At 44.9% G+C, this 26,584-nt stretch overlaps 3 protein-coding genes and 1 long non-coding RNA gene across 5 annotated transcripts; all 4 read right to left on the bottom strand.

Annotated features, from left to right (window-relative positions):
* Positions 1–301: 301 nt before the first annotated feature.
* On the bottom strand, positions 302–3,170 carry LOC308186496 (zinc finger CCCH domain-containing protein 11A-like). The gene is made up of 3 exons (XM_080608613.1): positions 2,283–3,170; positions 998–1,167; positions 302–581 (listed from the first exon to the last, which is right to left on the bottom strand). Exons 1-3 carry the CDS (start codon positions 2,671–2,673, stop codon positions 516–518), a joined length of 627 nt encoding a protein of 208 aa, XP_080464739.1. The 5' UTR covers positions 2,674–3,170; the 3' UTR covers positions 302–515.
* A 2,752-nt stretch (positions 3,171–5,922) lies between these two features.
* Positions 5,923–12,647, bottom strand: LOC308186499. 2 transcript variants are annotated; one of them, XR_013944083.1, is made up of 4 exons: positions 8,824–12,647; positions 7,918–8,456; positions 7,012–7,135; positions 5,923–6,567 (listed from the first exon to the last, which is right to left on the bottom strand). It is a non-coding gene; the product is annotated as an uncharacterized lncRNA (long non-coding RNA). The 2 variants fall into 2 exon arrangements; XR_013944084.1 differs by having other exon boundaries at positions 7,918–11,525.
* A 1,758-nt stretch (positions 12,648–14,405) lies between these two features.
* Positions 14,406–18,195, bottom strand: LOC308186498 (small nuclear ribonucleoprotein E-like). Its single transcript, XM_080608616.1, is given in 5 exon segments — positions 14,406–16,070; positions 16,278–16,315; positions 16,318–16,336; positions 16,808–16,834; positions 17,030–18,195. Coding segments are annotated over 5 exon segments (330 nt in total). The 5' UTR covers positions 17,084–18,195; the 3' UTR covers positions 14,406–15,878.
* Positions 18,196–20,609: 2,414 nt separating this feature from the next.
* On the bottom strand, positions 20,610–26,265 carry LOC308186495 (zinc finger CCCH domain-containing protein 11A-like). Its single transcript, XM_080608612.1, has 7 exons — positions 24,915–26,265; positions 24,115–24,177; positions 23,761–23,856; positions 23,485–23,550; positions 22,591–22,971; positions 21,306–21,475; positions 20,610–20,889 (listed from the first exon to the last, which is right to left on the bottom strand). The coding sequence occupies exons 1-7, from the start codon at positions 24,985–24,987 to the stop codon at positions 20,824–20,826; spliced, it is 915 nt and encodes a 304-aa protein (XP_080464738.1). The 5' UTR covers positions 24,988–26,265; the 3' UTR covers positions 20,610–20,823.
* Positions 26,266–26,584: the final 319 nt, after the last annotated feature.

Genomic DNA, 26,584 nt, shown 5'->3' with positions numbered 1-26,584 from the left:
AAATGTTAAGAAGTCTCCATCTGCAAATATCTGTTTACTAAGTTAGTCATTTTTCCCACGGCACACTCAGCAGAGTTTGCTCCCCACTACAGGAAGCTGATCTGCAGCCATCACTTCCCTCTGCTCTCCCTGCACTCTTGTCACCTTGTATGTTTGTTCGGGTGGCATTCTTGAGGACCAAAAGGCAGAGGACACTAGTCATCATTTATCACCTCACGAGGAAGTAGAAGAACTTCACCTCATCCTCATTTAGGTATTCAGACAGAGCAAGAAGTCACTGGAAAGCTGTACCGACTTGCAGCATTTAAAGAAAGTAAGTCTAATTAAGCATTCCTGCTAGCTGCTAGAAAGTCATTTCACGTGACTTATTTATCTTATAAGATAAATAAGTGACTTATCCTCTGATGGATTTGGGCTTTAATTATCTCAGAACCCTCCTTTTTTCCCCACCTGTGACAGAACTTATGTTTCACTGGGGATATACACCGATTGAGAAAAAGAACAAGTTGTGGTCATCACCTGTTTTGGGGATTTTCTTCAAGTCTGGTGGCTGGGACGTGCTCCAGCGTGGCTGGAACAGCCTAGAAAGCAGCAAAACAGTGTTTAGGACTCATGGGTAAAAGATTCCTTACTAGCTTTTTCCTCCATGCTGCTTCTCCTCTGGCATTGCGGAGCCTTAGCCAAAATACAAAACCAAGGTGCTCCTGAAGAAAGTTAATATTCACTTGGAGGTTACTAATGATCTTGTGTCTTTTAAGAACACAGCATTAATGGACAAAATCCTCCACACCAGAGAAATCACAGAATCACAGAGGACTAAGTAAATAGTGCCATTAATCTAATAAATATGGAAGGGTACTACAAGAATTCTGTAGGCAGCTACTGGATTTAAAAGGAAACAGAAGGCCTGTAGAACATTTGAGTTTTCCATCTTTTCTCCTAGAGGAGGGTATAAATTTTACAAGGGATCCATTTCTGCATTAGCCCCTGTCCTTACCATAGCTGCTTTTTTGGCTGGAGGTCCCATTGTGTCAGCGTCGGAGGCAGTCCGTGGTTTCACAGCTGCTACAGCAGAGGGAAAACTGCCAGGTGCCTTACGTTTCAGTGCCTTCTTCTTGGGGGAAGCGACTTTCCCATCCCAAGGCTTCGCAAACATGTTAAAGTTGGCTAGAGTAAAAGGAAGAGAGAACTGATACAGTCTTGCTCTGCCTCATGAAAAATCCACGTTCTCTTCCTCATTTCCACGGCCCTTCTACACAGTTAACTGTATTTGGCCAGCAGAATTACACTGCCATTGCCTGGATTCTCAGCAATATCTTCCACATAGTAAACTCCGTCTACCAACAATCCATACAAAGGAACAAAGAAAGTGAATGGCTACAGTAAATCATAATCCAGGACGAGGGAAACTCAGACACAGAGCGATCCCAAGTGCAAGCAATACTCTAAGACGTTGTATGAAGTCTAGTAAGATTCACAAATGTTGACAGCTTTTGTATTTAAAGTCTTGCTCCCTCTAGGAAAGGAAAAGCAGCAGGTATAGTAAGACAAGAGAGTGTATGCAACTGTTGTACCAGCTTCCTCTCCCCTGCAGTGATGTCCCACAAAATTTATTAAGTTGTTCTACAAAATCCAAATTTGTAGAGTCATATTCTAGTCTCCCATTCCTGACCTAACGTCTGGCTGACAGGAGAAGAAACGAAAGAAAGCTGGGTACTTGTTTTCTTTGTGTGTTTATTTCCTCGTGTCCCGTGAGACAGAGAGAAAGGCTACAATGTGCAGTGCATGCAGCCTTTAAGCCCTCCTTATCTCCCTCACACAATCTCATTTTACAAAGTTGATATAATGTTAACAACGAGGCCTTTGATCCTCTGTCATTTTTGACAGAAACTGGCCCCCCACATTAAGATGCTGATGCATGCTTTACAAACACATACACGTGTCAAGCTAAGCAACACATGCCAAAGAGGAAGGTGAACTTGAACTCAACACAGGGAGGACTTCATACCATAAACAGATGGCAGAAAAAAACAGAATACCAAAATTAGACTAAAAAGCCCCTCAATGTGTTAATTTTCTAGTGGGAAATACAGAATACCATCACGTAATTAACGAAAACAGACATGGTTGCACGTTCTGGCCCTTCTTTGCCTTTGAACTTTGTAGCCTTAAACTCTTTTATCCTCCGCATTGAAGGAAAAAGCAAAGCAGATCCTGAGCAAATGGAACTTGCTCAATATGGGAAGCACCTCACCGGGGCAGGTATTAAAGCATCTTATTACCTGATAGCTTTGTGTTCCATAACGATTTCTGCCCGGCTGGGGCAGGTCCAGGTTGTGCTGGGGGAGCTGGCACATTTCCTCCACTCTGCTGCATCCGCAGAGCTTTCTCGCGCTTTATTTCTTCCAGGGTTTTAACACGCACTTCTCCTTCTGGCTTGGCTTTACCTGCCGGCTCCTTCGACTGCACTTTGCTGGGCCCGGAAAGAGTGAGCACACTCTGCTTCTTGGGCTCACCCTCAATTTTTGCCCCTGCGCTGGGATCTTTGGTTTTACCATGCCATTCAGCCTGGGCTTTGGCTTGACTTTCTCGAAGAGCTCTCTCACGATGGATTTCCTCCAGTGTTTTCACATGGATCTCTCCCTTTGGCTTAGCAGCCTTCCCTGTCATCATCAAGAAATGAGAAGCACCAGCATTTAAAGAGAGTCCAACAATAGTTTAAGTCTCCAAAATTTGTCACAGTACTAAGGAAAACTAAGCCTGAGCGTTCCCAATAACCCATCTTAGGACAATAGCCTAACATTCTCCTCCTCCTCTGAGCCACTTGTTGTATTTTGAAGACCAGCCCTATCCAGAGAGAGTTGCTACACAGAAATGCTAGTTTACTTGATTACTTTTTCAGACTGCATTTCAAATTCCTGCTCCCGGCAGTGGCTCTATTCTAATTGTATATGATGGTTCACAGAAGCAGCTTAAAACCTTGACAAGGCACAAGCGGAAAATAAACACACACCTAGAGGCAGATTTCTGATAGTGGCTGTCAGAAGAGCTTCAGCACTCGAGCAAGAGGAACCAGTTCTTTGTTTTCATTTGAATTCCTTTTTAGGGCTGTATGAAAACGGTCTAAGTTCACGGAAAGGAAGAAGGAGAAAGTATATTTAATAGCCAGTTGTTACCTTTTGCAGTACTAGTCCGTTGAGAAGGTAATCCTAGTCTCTCCTTCACAGACTTGGGAACTTGAACTGCAAAACAGAAAAAGACCAAATTAGGGAGGCTGCATAAACGTCAACTTTGTGTTCACATTCGAAAACAAGGCAGGAAAGGTAACTTTGAATCCCGGTGATTAAGACCTCAGCCAACATGCAAAAAGAAACATCGCAGGAAAAGGACAAACAGAGAGCCTAAATACAAAACCCGTGAATCACATCCAGATGCCTGTTTAGTAGCTGTACCTCTCTTTGGTGCTTTGTCAGCATTTCCCGGAACCTCCACCTTCTTCCCCAGCCTTTCAGCAAGGCTGCGCTTCACGGGAAGGGCGCTTACATCAGCTTCAGACAGAGAAAACAAGGAATATTTTAAGAACATTTCTTTGCAGGAAGATTTGAGAACAGTCAACCACAAGCTTCTATTTTTCAAGCATATTTTCATAAAATTGCCTTTCAGCTGCTAAATGGTTTTTTTGCCATTTCTGCAGTCAACACAGATCTCCACTGCAACGCATTTTCCTCTCACACGTCAAAAATACTCTTCGATGCAGTCATATAGAGAAGGCGGCACCTAAATAACAGCTCATAAAAAGTTCTTACCCACGGAGGCTTTCCGTTTTCCTTGTTTCTCAGCAAGATCTAGTCGAACCACAGGTTCCTCCCCTAAAACAAAAGTAAAATTTTTCTATTTCATAGAGACCAGTAGCCAATAGAAATAGTATACTGTTAGCCCATGTCCAAAAAAACCCAGCAAGACACTGTTTTGACAGCTAAACCACACAAACTCATATTACAACTATAATTAACTTAGAAAAAGTATCCATAGTCTCAGTGTTTGCCTCAAATTCCAGCTGAATGTAGTCGAGAATGAATCTGAGTCTGCTTGACAGCTATACTTTGTGCAGAACAGAGCTGCATAAGCAAGCAGAATATTATTAGGTACAAATGCTGAGAAATATTCCTTTCTAAGGTGAATGTCTATGAGTAAAAGTACTTCTTCACTTCTTTCCCTTTCAAAGGAATTTGCACAACTCTAAACAATATAATTTATACACAGACTCCTATCGCACTACTGTCCACACGTGCCACTGTCAGCCTCTTTAAAGCTTCAGAAATTGCTTCTTACATAGCACTGTCCTCTAGAGCTCTTTCTTCTCATTACTCTCCTGTTTTTCAGTTATCCCCCTATTTGCATACTGACACATTTTTTTCTTTCTCCTGCTACTGCACTTAACCTGAGCACCAAAGCTTTCCAGTACAACCAGGGACTTTCAGCATAAAAGCATGTTTTGAACAGAAGGCGGCAGCACCAGGAGGCTAACAGGGGTGAATTGCCTTCCGTCTTGCTTAACCTTCCAGTTTAGGAGTAATGAAATCAAAACAAAAGCATTAATTATTACCTTCCTCTGTAGACAGTGTCACAGTTCTCACCACTGTCCGGACATTTTCCTTTTCCGGAGCAGGAAAAATCATAGAATCGACGGGAGGAAGAGAAGATCTTGAAGGACCTTCTGCTCAGAGCAAGCAAAACATAAGGAAGTTTACCAAACAGAAAAAACTATCACGAAGAACAAAAAACTGTAATTATTCATTACTGTCAAACATACAGTGACCAGAGCATGCAAATAAGAGAGGTGACTAATTTGCCTCTGGTTGCCCTTGGAATTCCCATCTAGAATACCAGCTGGCTGAGAATCAGGTTGCTCGATGCCCCCAGCTAAACATGGAAGTCTATCCCTCAAGCAGCTCCCAGCCACCATCACCTGCCATTCTGAAGCCAATCAAATTTCACTTCTTTGGCAAATAGTTGGATTCACCAAAGCATAGCCAGCTACCCGGTATTACTGGAAGAATTTTTTTTTGAAAGAAAAATCATCACACAGGATGAAGGTGAAGAGGGTAAGAAAGTAGGGAATATTAACTCACCACCGTGTCTCTTAGTTTTTTCCTTCATTTTCTGCAATTTGATTTCTTCAAGTGTTTTTATTCCAAAATTCAGACCGTCCTCTGAAAACAGAAAACAGTTAATGAGACTAAGGCTTAGAGGCACTCACTGAGGACCACAGATCCTCAGGCTTCTTAGTGCTCAGGAACTTTCAGAAGTATTTAGAATAAACCCTGTCAACACTCCTCACAAGTGAAACAACCATAGAATCAATGGCATTTTGCCCCTCCTTTCACCCTTCAGGGTAAAAACTGTAGTTTTAATTTTAATCCATTTACGTGATATTAGATCCCTCTATCGTTAGATATGGCTTTCAACAGTGGTTGCCAGGCTGCACGTGCAGCCATTTAAACTCCATGCTGTGACCCTGTTTTGTTCTCCAAAAGGAAAGAAAAGGAGTTCAACTTTCTGACCCAATGGGCACATGATGGTATCAGGGAGAAATGAGATCATGGAAATAACCGAGTCCATTCAGCACCCCTACATTCTGTTGTGTTTTTACGCCACATTGCTTTTGAGTTAATTGTCAAGTTCTCCTTCCGATTTATCCTACTACAGGTGCTGGAATACCTTGTTTAGCAGTAGTAGCACTGGCTTTCCGAGTGGAAATCATCCGTAATCCATTTTGGCCTTCCTCAGCTGGTTGCTGGACGGGAGTTTTAGTTTCTTCTCCTTCCGCAGAAAGCTGGTCTGAAGGGGAAAAATCTATTCAGTTATGCATAGGCCAGATTGTTCGTGATTATGTAGCTCATGCAATGACACTTCAGTCCATGGTTCCTATAAAAAAGCTTTTTTTTTTTTTTTTTTTTTTTTTAATACAGCTACACTGACCTGATGAACTCGTAAGTAGACTACCCTAGGACAAAACATCTAGGACTCTAGATTCTCTCTGCAGCTTTAACTACTACACAACATATTACTCTTCAGACAAAAAAAAAGGAATTTCCTTCCTAGTTTCACATAGAGCTTTACACAACAGACCAACTAAAGCCAAGAGGGGTTCTAAGCTTTCCTCCAACATTTCAGGTTCTGTCCACTGACTGCCAGACAAAGCCACCAGTGACCTGACCAGACTGCCTGCCCTATCGCTAGTCAGACCTCAGGTCATCTGTGATTTATACATTGATTTACAGCACAAATTCCTTCCAAGAACCAAAGACTTACACAATCATTTACAGCACAAATTCCTTCCAAGAACCAAACCATGCTCACCATCATCATCTTCATCATCATCTGCAGCATTGATTACAACTGGAGGGTGTGTAGGGCTTGGGACATTTTCCGAGTTTTCCACTTTCATCACCCGCCTTAGCTATGGAGAGGGATTGGACTGGACAGAAAGTTTGTTTTGCTGCAGTGACATCTGAGCCACTTTCAAATCATCGTCCGCGGACTCAGGCGGACTTGGCAGTGTAGCTAGAGGAAGAGGAGGATCATCAGTAATATGGCAGTTTAAAACTTTGACCACAATGCACGAAGATGGTAGCTAAGGCAGATAACCTGCACAGACAATGAATTCAGCATCTCCTTTTGCCCATCCCGCCACTGTTTACACCGTGAACAATGACTTGCCTTCAAACAACAACACATCTCCCTACCACCCAGCAGAGGACGAAACAACAGAAAGCAAACTGCAAGGCAAATATCACACAAAGCAGAGAGAAGCTGAGCATGAAAGCAGAAAACAAATACCAGCAGTACAGCAGCAGTACACTCGGTTTAGCTGACCACCTAGGACTGCAGACCTTTTCCTGCACTCACAAATGGACGGTTACCTGATGTCTCCTACACTATTGGCACCCACTAAGTAATATGCAAAATTAATTCTTCAATACTTAAAGAAAAAGGACCTAAACTCACTCTTGCTTGGTGGTAAGAAGACTCCATCGATGTAACGTCCCTTTGCGTGATGAAAAGCACAGTTGGCTTTCTGACAGCCTACTGGCTGCTTCTCCCAGTAGCAGGGAATCTCACCGCGCTTTTTCTGAAGACAGAAAGAAAGACAAGCTCGTGATAACATGCACCTAAGGTTTGCAAAGAGATGCACAGTTCCAGGTCACGACAGCGATAGGGCTGTCACAATACAGTGCTGAAACATCATTCCAAAGGTCAGTTTATCACGGAAGTATAGTATTTCCGGGCATATTCACAAAGTTTGCAGAAGCTGTAACCACTATGCACGTTTAGCCCTGTCATCATTCAGTTTGAGAAGACAGGCACTCTCAGACATCAGTTTAGGGTGGGTTAAACTAATACACCTAGGATTATACTAGGATTATTCAGAGGGAAAAAGAACATCTTAAATTGCCTACGTTAACTCTATCCAGAACTACTTCTTGGAGACTTCGTTCTTCTGCACCTTTAACTTTCCCCACTGCTTCCTAGCCCAGGCAGCTAGAACAGCATTATCTGAAGGACTCCGGGACACAAGAGACCTGATAGATCATTATCAAGCCTGCTCTCAGGAGGCTAGTACAGCCTGTTTATTACCCCCCTGCTCCAGCAGGTTTTAGCAGTCTAGTTAGCGGTTATTCTGCATCTGTTGAGACAATACTGTCGGCGTCTAATAAAAGAAAATCTTGCTAAGACATACCTAAGGCATTGATTTTATTTCCCTCTCCTTCCTCCCACCCCCTCCCCTGCTAACAGAAACCAGTGTAATTCCAAAGCAAATGACTCTATCCTGCAAAAGCACAATCAGCACACCTACAGCACTGAAAAATGCTTTTGTTGATTTATTTTGAGAACACATCTTTAGGCACTCACGTCAATTTCCATGTGTCTGAATCGGCAGACATTCCTGAAACAACGACCCTCCTGCCACAGCGTGCAGACTGTCTCGTTCCCCAGAGCAGCTTCGCAGTGGCGGAAGGAACAGTTGTCTCCCTGTAACCAAAAGGAAACCAACAAGGAAAATATAGTACAGCCTCAAAAACGTCCATGCTACTGCCTCAGGTTGCTACGATTGAATTCAGAATCTATCTGGTTATCACGTTAACCAAAGACCAGTGTGCCTCCTCCTCCTACTCTACCCCTTCCTGAAAAAAATGAAAAAAAAAAAAAAACAACAAAAAAACAAAGCAAAGCAAAGCAAAAGAAACCCAGCCATACCTTGGTACAGGTAGAATAGAAATAGAAGTAGCAATCGTCTCCTTGTTTAGACATGCCGACAAGTTCTGATAACAAGCTCGGGTTCTCTCCACAGCGACTTCCTCTGCTCTTGGAGAGAGCTGTCTTCACCCTTGCTTGGGCTGAAAGTCTTCCACTGGCTTGTGATCAGTGAAATCTTCTTTTTAAAAGTAACCCTAAACAAAGTACCAACAAGTGAAAAATAATGAGTAACAAGCATTTTTCCAGCTTTCTTCTGTTCATCAAATTAGTCTCTTGAGGAGAGCAATGCCTTGAAATCAGCTGTTACGGGAACTAACACAATATTAAACTAAAGTTCTGTAAAGCTGCCAGGAGCTTTGTCAGCAAGTGTTCTCTTCCACGTCCTCAATAATATGCCTTGGAGCACACCTGGAAGCCTGAAAATGGAGTCACTTCTTCAAAAACCACCTGATCATACATGCAAGGCAATGATCAACTATGGCTACGAGTAACTTCTACAGAACGCAGTATGACGCGTTAAATAGCATGTTCCAGTCACTGTGGGTCTTCGAGTTCACCTACCTGGACAACCTCAGCAAAGTTATTGATCTTCAAAGACTTCCAGTTAACTTCTCCTGGAGGCCGAACCAACACTGAATCCGTGAATTAATGATAAAGGGGTAGGAAGAATTTGCCTCCTCACTTTGCCAAGGGAGCCTCTCATCCACAATTCAAACATAGGATGTGCTTTTAAACAGCTTATAACTAATGGAGGAAGCAAGTCCATCTGAACACTCTCTCAGACTGGAGACAGCCAGGGTTAGTTAGCTCTTCAAAAAATAAAAACCAAAAAAAAACCCCCACAAAACAAAACAAAAACAAAAAAACCCAGTGCCTTTAGAGATGAACTCGTGATTCAAAGTGGCTGCAAAAATGAGGATCCATCTTCCACAGCCAGACAATTTGACTTTTTTTTTTTTTTTTAATTCAAAATTCAGTATGTTCCAATCTCTGGTCTTCAAGATTTCTTCACCTATTAAGAAAACACTAAAACCTTTCCCCGTCTTTATTACCTGTACAGCAAAAAACACACCAGTGCATAGAAATACACAAATGTGCATACGCATACACACATATGTGTTTAGACACACACACGAGGAGCGAGTGATAGAAAGTTAGCGAGAGCGACAGTGGAAATCAGAAGTTTTGCCTTTTTGACACAGAGAGCACGTAAAAACTCTCTCATTTTGAGGGAACTAGAAAAAAATGGAGGATCTACCAAATATTTTGATGAGTATGCCTTCGAGGCCAATGCTTTATACCATGAGTGATCTGGGGGCCAGCACACAAATATGCATACATATGTACATGCATACAGGATAAACATATCTATACACACAAGCGTGCACAGTATATGTTGTATGGTATCCATATGGAGAACAACTCGTAGCCCTGATCAGACACGTAGAGTTGCAATCAATTAACAGCAGGAAGACAGCAGATCAAGGATACAGCAAGCTTTGAGAGGCAGGGCAGTGCTCACTTTGCCAGTGGCATGGCTGCATGATACCAAGAATTTTGAATTAGTTTGATTTTTTGGAAGCAATTTGTTTTCTTTCTGCGCTGTAGCAAATACCACAGGTTTGCCATCACGTGCTGTTCCCTAATCCATATATCCATCATCATCCATTGCTGCAAGATCATGAAAGGTTAGAAAAGATGACTTAGGTCCAATTTAACAGCCAATGATTTTTCAATGACCAGAGCTGCAACAGATTTTATTTAGCCACAAGCAGGTTTTTTTTTCTGATGTGAAGTCAGATATTTTGATTTTTTTTTTTAAGACACTAAATGTCATAAAACCTGCAACCAGACCAGATAAAGTTCAAATTAGAGTGATTCTGAATCCTTTCATTAAAATGCTGCACATTTCTGTGCAAATTATTTCTGACTCTTCTGGACAAAAGCGGATGAAATAGTTCTTACAAATTAATAATAAAAGGTTGGAACCTTTTACTCACACAAACACTAGTGAATTTTCCAGGAAGTATTATTTTGGCAGGGAATTTTCCCAAATCTAAAGTAAAGAGGGGAAAAGTTGGGTTCTCGTATTAGTTGTTGGTTTTGACTGCTTGACAAAGGGAATAAAAACAGTAGTTAAGTGCAAGGTTTCCTTCTCTTCTTTAGTATTGAGAGGAATCGTCACTTCCGACCTTTAGCACCTTCAGAAACACGCTTAGTGCCATGCAGATTCCTCTGCATCTACTTCTAAAAATTACTGGTGCTCCTTAGCATGGAAGTTGGACTTGAAATCTTTTCCAGATTGAGCTCTTTTGAATGCCCAAGGCGCTCATCATTTTGCTTGTTGCCTTCCATTTTCCTGAACAGACCCAGAACGCTGTTCAGGGTATGAATGGATCTGGTCTAAGGAATGGGAAGAAAGCAAAAACCAAGGATACCTCACAGCCCTAAATGCCATAAAAAGCAGTCTCATTTTAAAAAAGATCTCCAAAGCTTTTTTTTTTTTTTTTAACTGACATCTGCCAATATGGCGATCCAAGTGCTGAACAGAAACCAACTGAACTAGCCCCTGAAAGCCTGAATAAAAATGAGTAACTCTGGTGCACTCAGCAGGTCTGTAATAGAAGTTGGCAAGAGTTTTAGATTTCTTTTTTCTCCAGGGTGCTAGTAAAGTTTTTGCGTTACGAGATTTTGAACTCTTTTTGTACAAAAGAATTACAGATGCACTACAGTCACGGTAGCTGGGGGTCTGGAAATACATGCCAACAAGTGTCATAAACTTTGCCTTTGCTGAAGGAAGATAACTAGTCCAAAGAAAACCTGTCTAGTTTGTTTTACAGGCTTGTCTTTCTCAGTATGGAACAAACTGACCTCCCTGGTCTAACTTTCCAGTTGGCTATTCTGCCTTTGTCCTGGAGAGAAGAGCAAGAAGGGAACAAAATATTTTTGCACTCCAAAAAATGCATTAGGGAAGGATTATCACACCTACCTAAGGGTAATTTCTTGTTTGTTTATAAAGCACAAAGTCTTTCTCTTGGACAGTCTCTGTTGCTGGCCTGTTTTGTGCCTTCCATTTATAATAAAGGTATTAAAGATGCTTACCCCGTTTTGGTGGTTTTTTTTTTTTTAGAACAGTGTAAGCGGACAGTCGGATGACAAGCAAGAAAGAACAGCATAAACTCCTTGTTGTGACCCTGCTTTTCAATCACCCAGCATCAGCCTGGCTGCAAAACAGTCTCCGCTGATTTACCTGCTTGTTAAAGCACCCCACAGGCTGCAAATGTTGTGTGCTAGGTGTCAAACTATATTTAACGGTGCATAGGTAAACCATTCATCTTCCCATGGTCAAAGCACAGAACAGCCCCCTGCTAGCACAGCTCATCCTTGCTGTAACTGCTTTTAAACCTATTTGTTGGTAAGAAAAGAGCTCAGTACACCACCTTCACAGGGCAAAAATTCACATGGAAGAGCAGAAAAACCCAGAAGTGCTTCCTGAACTTCACGTTACCAACAGCACCATCGGATTTAGATCCTGGCCTGGCATCCAGGATGCACGGCCTGCAAGCACTGCTGCGATGTGGAAGTGCCAAGGCAGGTTTTTGGCCTGCCCTAAAACACTTTTTTTTTTTTTTTTTACAAACAATACAAAGAGTGTGCCAGGTATGCTGTAATGCCCGTGTGCCAGGTCAATAGAGGATATCCAAACAACAGAGGCGCTTCTCCTAATTTCCCGCGTGAAAACACTTTCACAGCGTTCTTTTCACGAAGAAACCCCTCTCTATCTTCTCCAATGCTCCAGGACCTGCTGCAGCTGCAGCGGCTGCGCTGGTACAACCCGCATCTTTGACAAATCTTTTCAACAGTTCTGCTTTACCTCGGCACAGTTGAGGTCACTCCTCTTCCTCTTCCAGCTGAGGAAGCAGCTTGCGGGCTCTGCCACACGGTCGGTGCAGAAGCGAAAGCTGGGAACACAGCAGTCAAACTCTCACTGCTAACGAAGCCACCAGCGCAGAGGGCTGACACAGACCCGCCAGAGGCGAACCGTACCCGCTCTCCCTCCCAGCTGCGAGGCTCGCCGCAGCAGCCCCGACCCGAAGCGCTCACAGTGCTTTGCTTGGTGATGTCACCGATGAGTCAGAGTCCCCAGATGAGCATCTGCCTTGCCACTCTTTAATGTTGGTGTTGTTTTTTGGTTGGTTGTTTGCTTGCTTTTGAAACTTATGCAGGTTATGGTAAACCTTCAGGTAAACCACAGATCAATGGGGAAGAAGTCCCACACGAGGGAAGGCCGTGCTTTTCTTCCAGGCAATGGCGCATGCTTTAACATGCTGCATTCAACAAAGAAGCTCTCTCCATTTTGCGCAGTGGCAACAGGCACGACTGCAACACACACACGTGTAGGCAGCACCTGCAGGTCCCAAACCCTTAACCAATTTTTAGATAGCACCAATTTTTTATGTAGTTGCTTTCCCTTCATCCATAACCCCTTTTTTCCTTTCTTTGTATCGGGTGGCTCTCCTCCATTGTTCTCTCTGTCATTTTCCTCCCCAGTGTCTGAGCAGGCACTGGGAATCGTTTCCAGAGGAAGGGTACTGCTGAAGCTACAACATTTACTCTCAGGGAAAAGAGAGTATGTGAAAGAATACATACTTCCTTTCTTTTTCCTTTTTTTTTTTTTTTTAAATCTCTGAAATCAACGCTGCGGCCTGGCAGCAAATAACTATGGGAGTAATGATGATTCCTCATCCTCACTGTAACGTTGTAGTTAATGTCATAAAGAAGCAATTTCCCCAGACAGTGGCCATTTGAGATGGGAAGGGGCAGTAAGAGGAAGTTTTCCTTAGACTAGCTCTTCCCCCAGAACACCTCGCCATCCAGCAACAAATTCAATTCACCTGCTCCGCCTGATCAGTCAAACGCGCGTCCGACTCCAGCACACGCCACAGCGGTGGTTCTGACGTGGTTTGAGAATCACCTATCCGCAGAATATCTCGGGTTTGTACACTCAAATAACGCAGTCTTTTCCAAATAAGGCCCAGAGCTCACACTCCGAGTGCAGCCTAACAACACCAGAGGGCCGGTAGGCTAAACATTCCCATCCTGGCAACAGGACTGACCCGGGCAACAGTAAGCATCCCTTCTGCACTTTCATTGTGAACATCAGCATAAGGAAACAGAGACCTCCTCGATCCAAGTTTGAAGAAACAAACACAAAGGTCACCCAAGAGGGTTGTTTTCAGCAAACTAACGGAGAAATTAAGGTGACAACCGCGTGCATCCAGAGTTAGTCAGATCCCGAAGGCAGTTCCTTTGGGAAACGCAGGAGCAGCGCGCCAGATGACGGCTACCTTACAGCGCACCCCTCAGAGGCACTGCTACGAAAGGAAGGCAGAAGGTTGGAACTCAAAATAACTCGCAAGGCGGGTTAAGGGGGAAGCTTTAATTTCCTGAGCAGAACCTCCCCCCTGAAGGCAGCCCAGGGACTCTTTGCTTCCCTCGGAAGACGGCAGGGACGGAGGGACACAGGGCCAGATGGACGGCCAGACGGCCCAAAAGGCCTGAGCAAGGGCTGCGGAGCGGGAGGGAAGGGCAGGGCAAGGGGAAGGGCGGCCCTGGGCCTGACAGGGCACCTTGGGCCTAACCCCGGGCAGCAGCTCCCCGTCTCACAGGGCCCGCGGGGGGCTGCCTGTAACAGGAGATGCGGGCAGGTAAATTTTACAAGCACTGCATCACAAATACCCTGCAACACCTGAACTATTCACTGGGACAGCCTCCTTCCTCACCTCCTGAAAGCTCCAGCTGGCAAACCAAGGACAAAATGAAAGGCAGATGTGGAGGACCTCGTAAGATACTGTTTTGTTCCCTACGTGCCCACTGCTGGTGACACGTAATGCCTCCTGTTCCCAAACGACATTGGCACGTTACATCTTTACTACATGCTGAAAGGAACTCAGCAACTTGAACACAACTTAGAATTACCCATCCCGGCAGCAGGCTGTCCAGCTGAAGCTGCTTTCGCCAATCAAGTGTGTCGTGCTGCCCCTCAAAGGTTTCTTCCTGGGAACGTCTGCTGTGACACTCCTGACGTATTACTTCTCGGAATGGCAGAACTGCGCTGGGTAGGCCCCACAGCAAGACTCGTATTTCTGTCCTTCCCTTTCAGGAAAGGATCTCCCACCTTGAATTTATTAATTTTCATGATGATGATACACAAATTGAAGTTTTGAAAAACTGAATGCTGATTAACAGATTTCTAGCACAGCCTGTGCATCAAAATTCATTTCTCTCCATTTAGGTAATCTTAGTTTCTGAGTTACAGTTACAGTCAAAATTTTTCTTCTTCGATTTTTTTCTTTTTCTTTTTTTTTTTTTTTTTGTGATCAGAAAAACGAGGGGACTGGCTGTCCCAAGTCAGCCGGGGAACTTCTCTTTGGTCGATGCATCAAGCAACTCAGCTCTCTTGGGGAAACTTAAATAGAAAAGACAGATCTCCAAACGGATAAAAAAAATAAATCAAATGATAAAAACCCAACCGACACATCTGATACCCCAGCTTAATGAACAGCACAAGGGTTTAATCTACAGGCTCTGTCCAAAGCAGCAAGAAGTGACAGATTTAATCTGAACCAGTTGCCCGCTCTCACTCTCTGATCTGGAGACGTTATTGGACAAGCATGCGTAGCAGTAACACTTGTAAACACTGGGTTACTGCACCACAGCCCCGAATCCCTCACGGGCCCACTAAGATACTTTTACTGACTGATCCACAATAAGCACTCCCAAAAAGATTCTCAACAAGTTAAACCCTGTTTAGAAAGAATCTGAGGAACCTGTCACTGCAGCAACAAAGGGCTGCAATTGCATGCAAAATCTCCAACACCCTCCTTAGCACCCTGCTAGCTCAAGGACTGTGTGGGGCTTCCGTGCCCTGAACGAGTCCACCCTGGCCACGTAATGCAGATGTAATGGTCAAGAAAGCACATAGCGTTATCGAAACTTATCAGATCCACAGCAAAAAGAAAAGCCCACGCTTCTATATTTCTCCTCCTTCTCCATTCACAGAAGGAAGAGACTGAAAACAAGCAGATTTGTGGTTTACATTTACAGTTAATGTGAAAAATGGCTATTTGTGAAATACATCACGTATTGTTTCAAGCTACAAACAACTCGCTCCCACAAAGGAAGGACTTTTGACCTCAGCATGCAACCCCAGTTACAAATAACTTCCTATCTACCAGCGGGCCGCGTTCCCCTGGCACTCAGTCACTCCGCAGCACGGCAGCCACCTTTGTTCTAAGGATGGCAAATTCTACTTAGAAACGCTCTGTAGAAGAGTGATGCTGTCCCCTTTTAACACGATCCGGCCTGCAGCACAGAGAAGGGAAAGAGGGGATTAGAGAGAGCCCAGAACCTGAGAATAATCTCGTGTTTTCAGAAAGTGTTTCGTGTGGTTGAGCAGGGTTTTGCCCATCATGCAGAGTGCAGGCCGCCTGGTATTACACGTTCCAAAGACCAGAACTGGTCTCAGGCAGGGACAGATTCTCCTTCATTCAGCAAAATCAGCAGCTCAAAAATCATCAGGGACAGAGATGTAGCCAGGAATTGCTCACTGAACTTCAACAGCAAGGCTCGTCACACGGTTGGTACCTCTCAGTGCTGCTACCTAGAAGGCTCACCCGGGCAGGTTTCAGACCGCGCGTCACTCGGGTTGCACAGACACACGACACACCCAGCTGTTTCCTTGATTTTGTCTTGGAGTGAATCTCCTCTGCGTCGTCCAGCGCCAAATTCACGTACTCGTCAAAGCCCTAGAAATCGGCAACAGTGGCAATTAGTTCAGCAACAACACGAACCATCGTCAGCTTTGCTGAGCCAGGCTGGACAATGAAGACTAATTGTTAGAGAAGCACGATTTCTTTTTTCCCTTGGGCTAGTTTTTCTTGACAAGAAAAAATAGGATTGTGAATGAGGGAAAACAAACTAACGACGTAACGTGGGGTCGTGCTGACACTCACGATGATGCAGCCTTCTATCCGCACGTTCACTTGCTCAGCCACACCTGGATCCTCGAGCTCTGCAGAACGAAGGAGGAGAGTAAATTGGAACACAAACACCGCGAGCAGTTTTGTTCTCTCTCGTGTGTTCAGAAATACCCGCTAACCATAGCCGCTAGAGCTCCCAAACACTCCAAGGAGCAACTCTCAGGGGCAGTTTCAATTAACAGTCTGACATTTTAGAGTCTTATATGACTGGGTGAATACTACACGTTTGCTGAAGGACACGTTTCCAGTCACAAGGGAACACTCCTGCACGCCCGGCTGCACGATCCCACTCCCGTTAACACGAGGGCGAAACGCCGGGCTGCGCAGCAGCTCCTTGTACCCACCAGCACGCCGCACAGCTCTCCATTCCCCACAAACCTGCCCCGAGCAACGGGTGGGAGCCGAAAACTCAGCGAGGGAGATCCCCGGACCCTCCCCGCTCCCCCCACCCCCCCCAAATCCCCATCCCCATCCCCTCCCCGTCCTCTCCCCGCGCTACTCACGCTCTGCAGGTAGCGGAAGATGAGGTTCTGGGGCGCTGCGTGAAGGGCTCAGCACGGGGACAAGAGCTCCAGGCCCGGGACAAGGCCTCAGGACAAGGCCTCAAACCCTGCAACGAGGCCCCAGGGCCCCGGGACAAGGCCTCAAGGCCCGGGCCGAGACCCCTGAGGCCGGGGCCGCCCCCCACCCGCTCCCCCGTCGCTCCCCGGCCGCAGGAAGGCTACGATGGGCTGCACCATCACCTTCTGCACCTTCTGGTCCTGCCCGCGGTACGCCATGGCTGCCGCCGCCTCGCTGCTCCCGCCGCCCCTGCTGGGCCGCCTCCGGAAGCCCCTGAGGCCGGGCGGGAGCACGCAAGGGACGCTGGGATGCTGGAGGAGCGTGGGGGGCCGCTCTAGCAGGCCGGGAGGACCGCGTCTCTATGGTTGCAGGCAGGGGTCCCTGCGCTAGCTTTATTGGCGAGCAGCGAGGCTGGGGGGGGGAGGGGGGCAAGACAGCCTTAAATAAAATACGAATATAAAAAGTTTTATAAATGGCTGAGTCCCAAATAGGATTACAATCAAAGTTTACAATTTATTAAACGAATAGAGGCAAGCAAGCAGCGCTGGGTGCGCCGGGAGTCTCTGCTCCCCCAGGACGCACGCCTGTTACGTAAGGCGGCTGGTTTTGATGCTCCCAGGCTAATACATATTCATTACTACTTCGAGAAGAGGCAGGGTTATTAGAATTGGTTTCCGGAATCCGAAACCCCTCCCAGGGGCGCCTGCGTACCAGTCTCTGGTGGTCTCTCGGGGCTTGCTCGGGCTGAATGCTGGTTGTCTTCCTCTCAGGCTTTTGTCCTTCAATTGTCCTTCAGCTCCCCCTTCCTCCTCGTTTGGGAGCCTCTGCGCCGGATTTCAGAAACTCTAGCAACATCCCCTGCAGTAGTCAGCACTTTTCCCTAAAAACCCCTTTGTTCTCTTATCACCTAGACCCGGGCCTCGATGGTAACCCTTCAAATCCCTTAGTGACACGAATTGCTGGACCATTCCTTACAAAAGGAAGGATAAAATATGTAGAGGAGCAATGGCACCCGCGAAAGCCCGGCACCGCGGGCAGAGGCAGCGAAGGTTGACGGCAGAACAGTGCTCGGTTTGAACACGGAGAGGGAAAGCGAGGGGAAGGTGGCCGAAGCTGGCCACAGTCTCTGAGCTCTCCTCCTCCTGATTGTTTTCTCTCAAAGCCATTTCTGTCTGTGTGCGGGCACCCGGAGCCGGCAGAAGTCCCCGTGAAGTCCTTCGGCAGGACGGAGGGCTGCGTGGGCTCCAGTGAGAGAGGGAGTTAGGAGAATCTTATCAAGTAGAGATAGAGCGCTGACAGCGTTAAACTAGGATGCTACTTAGTGTCTTTGCTAACTATGGTGCATTGTGCCAATTAACTAAAGCAAGAAGCCTTGGGCCCCTTACCAAGGTCAGTCTCCTAATAAGAGAGTGAGCCTGTCTTAAGAAACTGGGAGAAACTGGTCCTGCAGATGGACAAGAGCCAAGGAGCAACTGAGTCTGTGCAAAGACAAGAGGTCAACTAGCGGTGACGAGGAAGAGTCATCAATCTTCATGCCCACGACCTCCCGTGCTGCCCAGCGCTGAATAAACATACCTACTTTACAATCTCACTGATTGTGGAGTCCCTTTTCCGCAAGTCACTAGCAGCGGTTTCTTCCGCAGAGGTTTTCCCAGAGCCGCTTCAAAGGTTCCCTCGCGGAGCTGGGGCGTCGCAGGGGGTCGTCAAAGCACGCACACACACACACACACACACACACACACACACACACAGGCGTTGTTGTCCAAACAGAAAGTATTTACAACAAATTCGACAAGCGGTTTTCCTCTGCCAGCAGCAAATGCCTGAGGGCCCCTACAGCTTCACAAATCATAGCACAAAGAGCCTAAAGTTCCTCTAAAATTTAGGGAAATGATTCAAAATAGATCTGCTAGGGGAAAACGATCACTGGCGGCAGGGTACACAATACACGCGAGTCTCAGCTCTCCTCCGCAGGGTCAGTGCCCACGCCCAAGTGCGACGCTGATGGCACCCGAACATTTGCTGTAGCAGGCAGCAGAGCCAGCAGCTCAGGGGAGCAATTTTAAAAACCAGGAGGCACTTAAACCAACCCTTAATTGACCCAGTTACTGCAGGAGAGTCCCGACTACTCGCCCTGGAGTCCTACTGTCACCAGCAAAAAGCACCAACCAAAGCTTGGGGGAACTTTGGTACAGCACAAGAGAAGGGAGTGGGGGTAGCGTAGCCGTATCGCAGAGCTGCTGCTTTTCACACCATTTTATCATCCCTGATAATTGAAAGTAAGGCCGGGTGGGCTGACCCCACCACCACCACTCCTGGCAGCATGTTTGGTCCACAGTGCTAGAATAATTATTTTGCTCCCTCCCGCCCCTACAGCTTCATCATCTGAAAAGATTACAGTCAAAACAATGGCATACACAAATAAAAGAGTTGACATAGTAACTCCGGGATTTGGGTATCAACTGTCCGAGAAATCAGAACACTCAGGCTTCACAATGTGCCCAACATCGAGCTGTGCCAAGGGGGGGCGGAAGGAAGAAGCTTTCCGTTTAAGCCTTCAGAGCATCGCTCCATCACTACGTCAATTCACAGCCACCACAGCGTGCCGATGGACATCTTTCTGTGCCAAAAGAAACAAGTGCTTTGTCCTCTTGATATCAAAGGTAGCCACCTATAGTTACGGAACCATGCACAAGACCTTAACTCTGACCAGCAGGAAAACTTAGGACAACTGAGTGCAGATCCTGCCAATTTCTACCAGTTCCAACTGTGCTTTAAGTCTCATTGCAAAGCCTCAGTTAGAAAAAGGATCACCTCAGGGTATCCAACAAGAAGAAGAGTTGTTTTCTTTTTTTTTTTTTTTTTTTTTTTTAATATACCATAGGACTATGCAGTTCAATCATCAATCATCTTGGAAAGCTCAAGGAGGAGGTCATCCTCATCCTTCCCTGGGTCCAAGTCGAGCTCGGCTTCCAGTATGCCGTCTGAGAGTTCCCAAAGTAGCATCTCTAAATCCTCGTCTACAGATACGGGCGCGTTGCCTGTGGAACTCAGCCGGCGTGTCCTTGCTTCTTCTAGCTGGGAAGAAGCTGAAGTCGAGCTTGAGAACTCCATTGGCTCCACGGATTCTGCCTGGCTTCCAAGATGTGCTTCAGGTCTTGGCAGAGCAAGGAAGAGAACAATCAGTATATGCCATTTCTTAACGGGAAATCCCTTTTCTGCAAACCGGCTCTTAAAACCGTAGCCAACCCCTCCTGCACTTCAATCTTACCCAGGGATTGTTATTCAATTAACCCAGGGCTACATTTAGAGCCCAATATATTAGCAGGTACATTTTTCAGTTTGGGGGTTTCTCTGTGAAGCCAGAGCACCCGGAGTCTAGCAGAGATGGTTCAATTTTTGTAGCAAGAGGCACTTTGCCACCTTGCTTAATTTTCCTGTAAAAATGTTAAGAAGTCTCCATCTGCAAATATCTGTTTACTAAGTTAGTCATTTTTCCCACGGCACACTCAGCAGAGTTTGCTCCCCACTACAGGAAGCTGATCTGCAGCCATCACTTCCCTCTGCTCTCCCTGCACTCTTGTCACCTTGTATGTTTGTTCGGGTGGCATTCTTGAGGACCAAAAGGCAGAGGACACTACTCATCATTTATCACCTCATGAGGAAGTAGAAGAACTTCACCTCATCCTCATTTAGGTATTCAGACAGAGCAAGAAGTCACTGGAAAGCTGTACCGACTTGCAGCATTTAAAGAAAGTAAGTCTAATTAAGCATTCCTGCTAGCTGCTAGAAAGTCATTTCACGTGACTTATTTATCTTATAAGATAAATAAGTGACTTATCCTCTGATGGATTTGGGCTTTAATTATCTCAGAACCCTCCTTTTTTCCCCACCTGTGACAGAACTTATGTTTCACTGGGGATATACACCGATTGAGAAAAAGAACAAGTTGTGGTCATCACCTGTTTTGGGGATTTTCTTCAAGTCTGGTGGCTGGGACGTGCTCCAGCGTGGCTGGAACAGCCTAGAAAGCAGCAAAACAGTGTTTAGGACTCATGGGTAAAAGATTCCTTACTAGCTTTTTCCTCCATGCTGCTTCTCCTCTGGCATTGCGGAGCCTTAGCCAAAATACAAAACCAAGGTGCTCCTGAAGAAAGTTAATATTCACTTGGAGGTTACTAATGATCTTGTGTCTTTTAAGAACACAGCATTAATGGACAAAATCCTCCACACCAGAGAAATCACAGAATCACAGAGGACTAAGTAAATAGTGCCATTAATCTAATAAATATGGAAGGGTACTACAAGAATTCTGTAGGCAGCTACTGGATTTAAAAGGAAACAGAAGGCCTGTAGAACATTTGAGTTTTCCATCTTTTCTCCTAGAGGAGGGTATAAATTTTACAAGGGATCCATTTCTGCATTAGCCCCTGTCCTTACCATAGCTGCTTTTTTGGCTGGAGGTCCCATTGTGTCAGCGTCGGAGGCAGTCCGTGGTTTCACAGCTGCTACAGCAGAGGGAAAACTGCCAGGTGCCTTACGTTTCAGTGCCTTCTTCTTGGGGGAAGCGACTTTCCCATCCCAAGGCTTCGCAAACATGTTAAAGTTGGCTAGAGTAAAAGGAAGAGAGAACTGATACAGTCTTGCTCTGCCTCATGAAAAATCCACGTTCTCTTCCTCATTTCCACGGCCCTTCTACACAGTTAACTGTATTTGGCCAGCAGAATTACACTGCCATTGCCTGGATTCTCAGCAATATCTTCCACATAGTAAACTCCGTCTACCAACAATCCATACAAAGGAACAAAGAAAGTGAATGGCTACAGTAAATCATAATCCAGGACGAGGGAAACTCAGACACAGAGCGATCCCAAGTGCAAGCAATACTCTAAGACGTTGTATGAAGTCTAGTAAGATTCACAAATGTTGACAGCTTTTGTATTTAAAGTCTTGCTCCCTCTAGGAAAGGAAAAGCAGCAGGTATAGTAAGACAAGAGAGTGTATGCAACTGTTGTACCAGCTTCCTCTCCCCTGCAGTGATGTCCCACAAAATTTATTAAGTTGTTCTACAAAATCCAAATTTGTAGAGTCATATTCTAGTCTCCCATTCCTGACCTAACGTCTGGCTGGCAGGAGAAGAAACGAAAGAAAGCTGGGTACTTGTTTTCTTTGTGTGTTTATTTCCTCGTGTCCCGTGAGACAGAGAGAAAGGCTACAATGTGCAGTGCATGCAGCCTTTAAGCCCTCCTTATCTCCCTCACACAATCTCATTTTACAAAGTTGATATAATCTTAACAACGAGGCCTTTGATCCTCTGTCATTTTTGACAGAAACTGGCCCCCCACATTAAGATGCTGATGCATGCTTTACAAACACATACACGTGTCAAGCTAAGCAACACATGCCAAAGAGGAAGGTGAACTTGAACTCAACACAGGGAGGACTTCATACCATAAACAGATGGCAGAAAAAAACAGAATACCAAAATTAGACTAAAAAGCCCCTCAATGTGTTAATTTTCTAGTGGGAAATACAGAATACCATCACGTAATTAACGAAAACAGACATGGTTGCACGTTCTGGCCCTTCTTTGCCTTTGAACTTTGTAGCCTTAAACTCTTTTATCCTCCGCATTGAAGGAAAAAGCAAAGCAGATCCTGAGCAAATGGAACTTGCTCAATATGGGAAGCACCTCACCGGGGCAGGTATTAAAGCATCTTATTACCTGATAGCTTTGTGTTCCATAACGATTTCTGCCCGGCTGGGGCAGGTCCAGGTTGTGCTGGGGGAGCTGGCACATTTCCTCCACTCTGCTGCATCCGCAGAGCTTTCTCGCGCTTTATTTCTTCCAGGGTTTTAACACGCACTTCTCCTTCTGGCTTGGCTTTACCTGCCGGCTCCTTCGACTGCACTTTGCTGGGCCCGGAAAGAGTGAGCACACTCTGCTTCTTGGGCTCACCCTCAATTTTTGCCCCTGCGCTGGGATCTTTGGTTTTACCATGCCATTCAGCCTGGGCTTTGGCTTGACTTTCTCGAAGAGCTCTCTCACGATGGATTTCCTCCAGTGTTTTCACATGGATCTCTCCCTTTGGCTTAGCAGCCTTCCCTGTCATCATCAAGAAATGAGAAGCACCAGCATTTAAAGAGAGTCCAACAATAGTTTAAGTCTCCAAAATTTGTCACAGTACTAAGGAAAACTAAGCCTGAGCGTTCCCAATAACCCATCTTAGGACAATAGCCTAACATTCTCCTCCTCCTCTGAGCCACTTGTTGTATTTTGAAGACCAGCCCTATCCAGAGAGAGTTGCTACACAGAAATGCTAGTTTACTTGATTACTTTTTCAGACTGCATTTCAAATTCCTGCTCCCGGCAGTGGCTCTATTCTAATTGTATATGATGGTTCACAGAAGCAGCTTAAAACCTTGACAAGGCACAAGCGGAAAATAAACACACACCTAGAGGCAGATTTCTGATAGTGGCTGTCAGAAGAGCTTCAGCACTCGAGCAAGAGGAACCAGTTCTTTGTTTTCACTTGAATTCCTTTTTAGGGCTGTATGAAAACGGTCTAAGTTCACGGAAAGGAAGAAGGAGAAAGTATATTTAATAGCCAGTTGTTACCTTTCGCAGTACTAGTCCGTTGAGAAGGTAATCCTAGTCTCTCCTTCACAGACTTGGGAACTTGAACTGCAAAACAGAAAAAGACCAAATTAGGGAGGCTGCATAAACGTCAACTTTGTGTTCACATTCGAAAACAAGGCAGGAAAGGTAACTTTGAATCCCGGTGATTAAGACCTCAGCCAACATGCAAAAAGAAACATCGCAGGAAAAGGACAAACAGAGAGCCTAAATACAAAACCCGTGAATCACATCCAGATGCCTGTTTAGTAGCTGTACCTCTCTTTGGTGCTTTGTCAGCATTTCCCGGAACCTCCACCTTCTTCCCCAGCCTTTCAGCAAGGCTGCGCTTCACGGGAAGGGCGCTTACATCAGCTTCAGACAGAGAAAACAAGGAATATTTTAAGAACATTTCTTTGCAGGAAGATTTGAGAACAGTCAACCACAAGCTTCTATTTTTCAAGCATATTTTCATAAAATTGCCTTTCAGCTGCTAAATGGTTTTTTTGCCATTTCTGCAGTCAACACAGATCTCCACTGCAACGCATTTTCCTCTCACACGTCAAAAATACTCTTCGATGCAGTCATATAGAGAAGGCGGCACCTAAATAACAGCTCATAAAAAGTTCTTACCCACGGAGGCTTTCCGTTTTCCTTGTTTCTCAGCAAGATCTAGTCGAACCACAGGTTCCTCCCCTAAAACAAAAGTAAAATTTTTCTATTTCATAGAGACCAGTAGCCAATAGAAATAGTATACTGTTAGCCCATGTCCAAAAAAACCCAGCAAGACACTGTTTTGACAGCTAAACCACACAAACTCATATTACAACTATAATTAACTTAGAAAAAGTATCCATAGTCTCAGTGTTTGCCTCAAATTCCAGCTGAATGTAGTCGAGAATGAATCTGAGTCTGCTTGACAGCTATACTTTGTGCAGAACAGAGCTGCATAAGCAAGCAGAATATTATTAGGTACAAATGCTGAGAAATATTCCTTTCTAAGGTGAATGTCTATGAGTAAAAGTACTTCTTCACTTCTTTCCCTTTCAAAGGAATTTGCACAACTCTAAACAATATAATTTATACACAGACTCCTATCGCACTACTGTCCACACGTGCCACTGTCAGCCTCTTTAAAGCTTCAGAAATTGCTTCTTACATAGCACTGTCCTCTAGAGCTCTTTCTTCTCATTACTCTCCTGTTTTTCAGTTATCCCCCTATTTGCATACTGACACATTTTTTTCTTTCTCCTGCTACTGCACTTAACCTGAGCACCAAAGCTTTCCAGTACAACCAGGGACTTTCAGCATAAAAGCATGTTTTGAACAGAAGGCGGCAGCACCAGGAGGCTAACAGGGGTGAATTGCCTTCCGTCTTGCTTAACCTTCCAGTTTAGGAGTAATGAAATCAAAACAAAAGCATTAATTATTACCTTCCTCTGTAGACAGTGTCACAGTTCTCACCACTGTCCGGACATTTTCCTTTTCCGGAGCAGGAAAAATCATAGAATCGACGGGAGGAAGAGAAGATCTTGAAGGACCTTCTGCTCAGAGCAAGCAAAACATAAGGAAGTTTACCAAACAGAAAAAACTATCACGAAGAACAAAAAACTGTAATTATTCATTACTGTCAAACATACAGTGACCAGAGCATGCAAATAAGAGAGGTGACTAATTTGCCTCTGGTTGCCCTTGGAATTCCCATCTAGAATACCAGCTGGCTGAGAATCAGGTTGCTCGATGCCCCCAGCTAAACATGGAAGTCTATCCCTCAAGCAGCTCCCAGCCACCATCACCTGCCATTCTGAAGCCAATCAAATTTCACTTCTTTGGCAAATAGTTGGATTCACCAAAGCATAGCCAGCTACCCGGTATTACTGGAAGAATTTTTTTTTGAAAGAAAAATCATCACACAGGATGAAGGTGAAGAGGGTAAGAAAGTAGGGAATATTAACTCACCACCGTGTCTCTTAGTTTTTTCCTTCATTTTCTGCAATTTGATTTCTTCAAGTGTTTTTATTCCAAAATTCAGACCGTCCTCTGAAAACAGAAAACAGTTAATGAGACTAAGGCTTAGAGGCACTCACTGAGGACCACAGATCCTCAGGCTTCTTAGTGCTCAGGAACTTTCAGAAGTATTTAGAATAAACCCTGTCAACACTCCTCACAAGTGAAACAACCATAGAATCAATGGCATTTTGCCCCTCCTTTCACCCTTCAGGGTAAAAACTGTAGTTTTAATTTTAATCCATTTACGTGATATTAGATCCCTCTATCGTTAGATATGGCTTTCAACAGTGGTTGCCAGGCTGCACGTGCAGCCATTTAAACTCCATGCTGTGACCCTGTTTTGTTCTCCAAAAGGAAAGAAAAGGAGTTCAACTTTCTGACCCAATGGGCACATGATGGTATCAGGGAGAAATGAGATCATGGAAATAACCGAGTCCATTCAGCACCCCTACATTCTGTTGTGTTTTTACGCCACATTGCTTTTGAGTTAATTGTCAAGTTCTCCTTCCGATTTATCCTACTACAGGTGCTGGAATACCTTGTTTAGCAGTAGTAGCACTGGCTTTCCGAGTGGAAATCATCCGTAATCCATTTTGGCCTTCCTCAGCTGGTTGCTGGACGGGAGTTTTAGTTTCTTCTCCTTCCGCAGAAAGCTGGTCTGAAGGGGAAAAATCTATTCAGTTATGCATAGGCCAGATTGTTCGTGATTATGTAGCTCATGCAATGACACTTCAGTCCATGGTTCCTATAAAAAAGCTTTTTTTTTTTTTTTTTTTTTTTTTTAATACAGCTACACTGACCTGATGAACTCGTAAGTAGACTACCCTAGGACAAAACATCTAGGACTCTAGATTCTCTCTGCAGCTTTAACTACTACACAACATATTACTCTTCAGACAAAAAAAAAGGAATTTCCTTCCTAGTTTCACATAGAGCTTTACACAACAGACCAACTAAAGCCAAGAGGGGTTCTAAGCTTTCCTCCAACATTTCAGGTTCTGTCCACTGACTGCCAGACAAAGCCACCAGTGACCTGACCAGACTGCCTGCCCTATCGCTAGTCAGACCTCAGGTCATCTGTGATTTATACATT

Source organism: Anser brachyrhynchus (genome assembly GCF_964034855.1).
Source record: "Anser brachyrhynchus genome assembly, contig: SCAFFOLD_106, whole genome shotgun sequence".
In the NCBI taxonomy this organism is placed as follows: Eukaryota; Metazoa; Chordata; class Aves; order Anseriformes; family Anatidae; genus Anser; species Anser brachyrhynchus.
Note: the sequence above shows the minus strand (reverse complement) of the source record. Positions and strands in the feature narration are given on the sequence as shown.

Coding starts and splice junctions, on each gene's coding strand:
- LOC308186496 (XM_080608613.1), bottom strand. CDS start 2,673: ATGATGACAGGGAAGGCTGCTAAGCCAAAGGGAGAGATCCATGTGAAA. Junction 1,168..2,282: donor ATGGAACACAAAGCTATCAG/GTAATAAGATGC, acceptor CTTTTACTCTAG/CCAACTTTAACATGTTTGCG. Junction 582..997: donor CAGCCAAAAAAGCAGCTATG/GTAAGGACAGGG, acceptor GCTGCTTTCTAG/GCTGTTCCAGCCACGCTGGA.
- LOC308186495 (XM_080608612.1), bottom strand. CDS start 24,987: ATGATTTTTCCTGCTCCGGAAAAGGAAAATGTCCGGACAGTGGTGAGA. Junction 24,178..24,914: donor GACACTGTCTACAGAGGAAG/GTAATAATTAAT, acceptor CTTTTGTTTTAG/GGGAGGAACCTGTGGTTCGA. Junction 22,972..23,484: donor ACGGACTAGTACTGCGAAAG/GTAACAACTGGC, acceptor TGATGATGACAG/GGAAGGCTGCTAAGCCAAAG.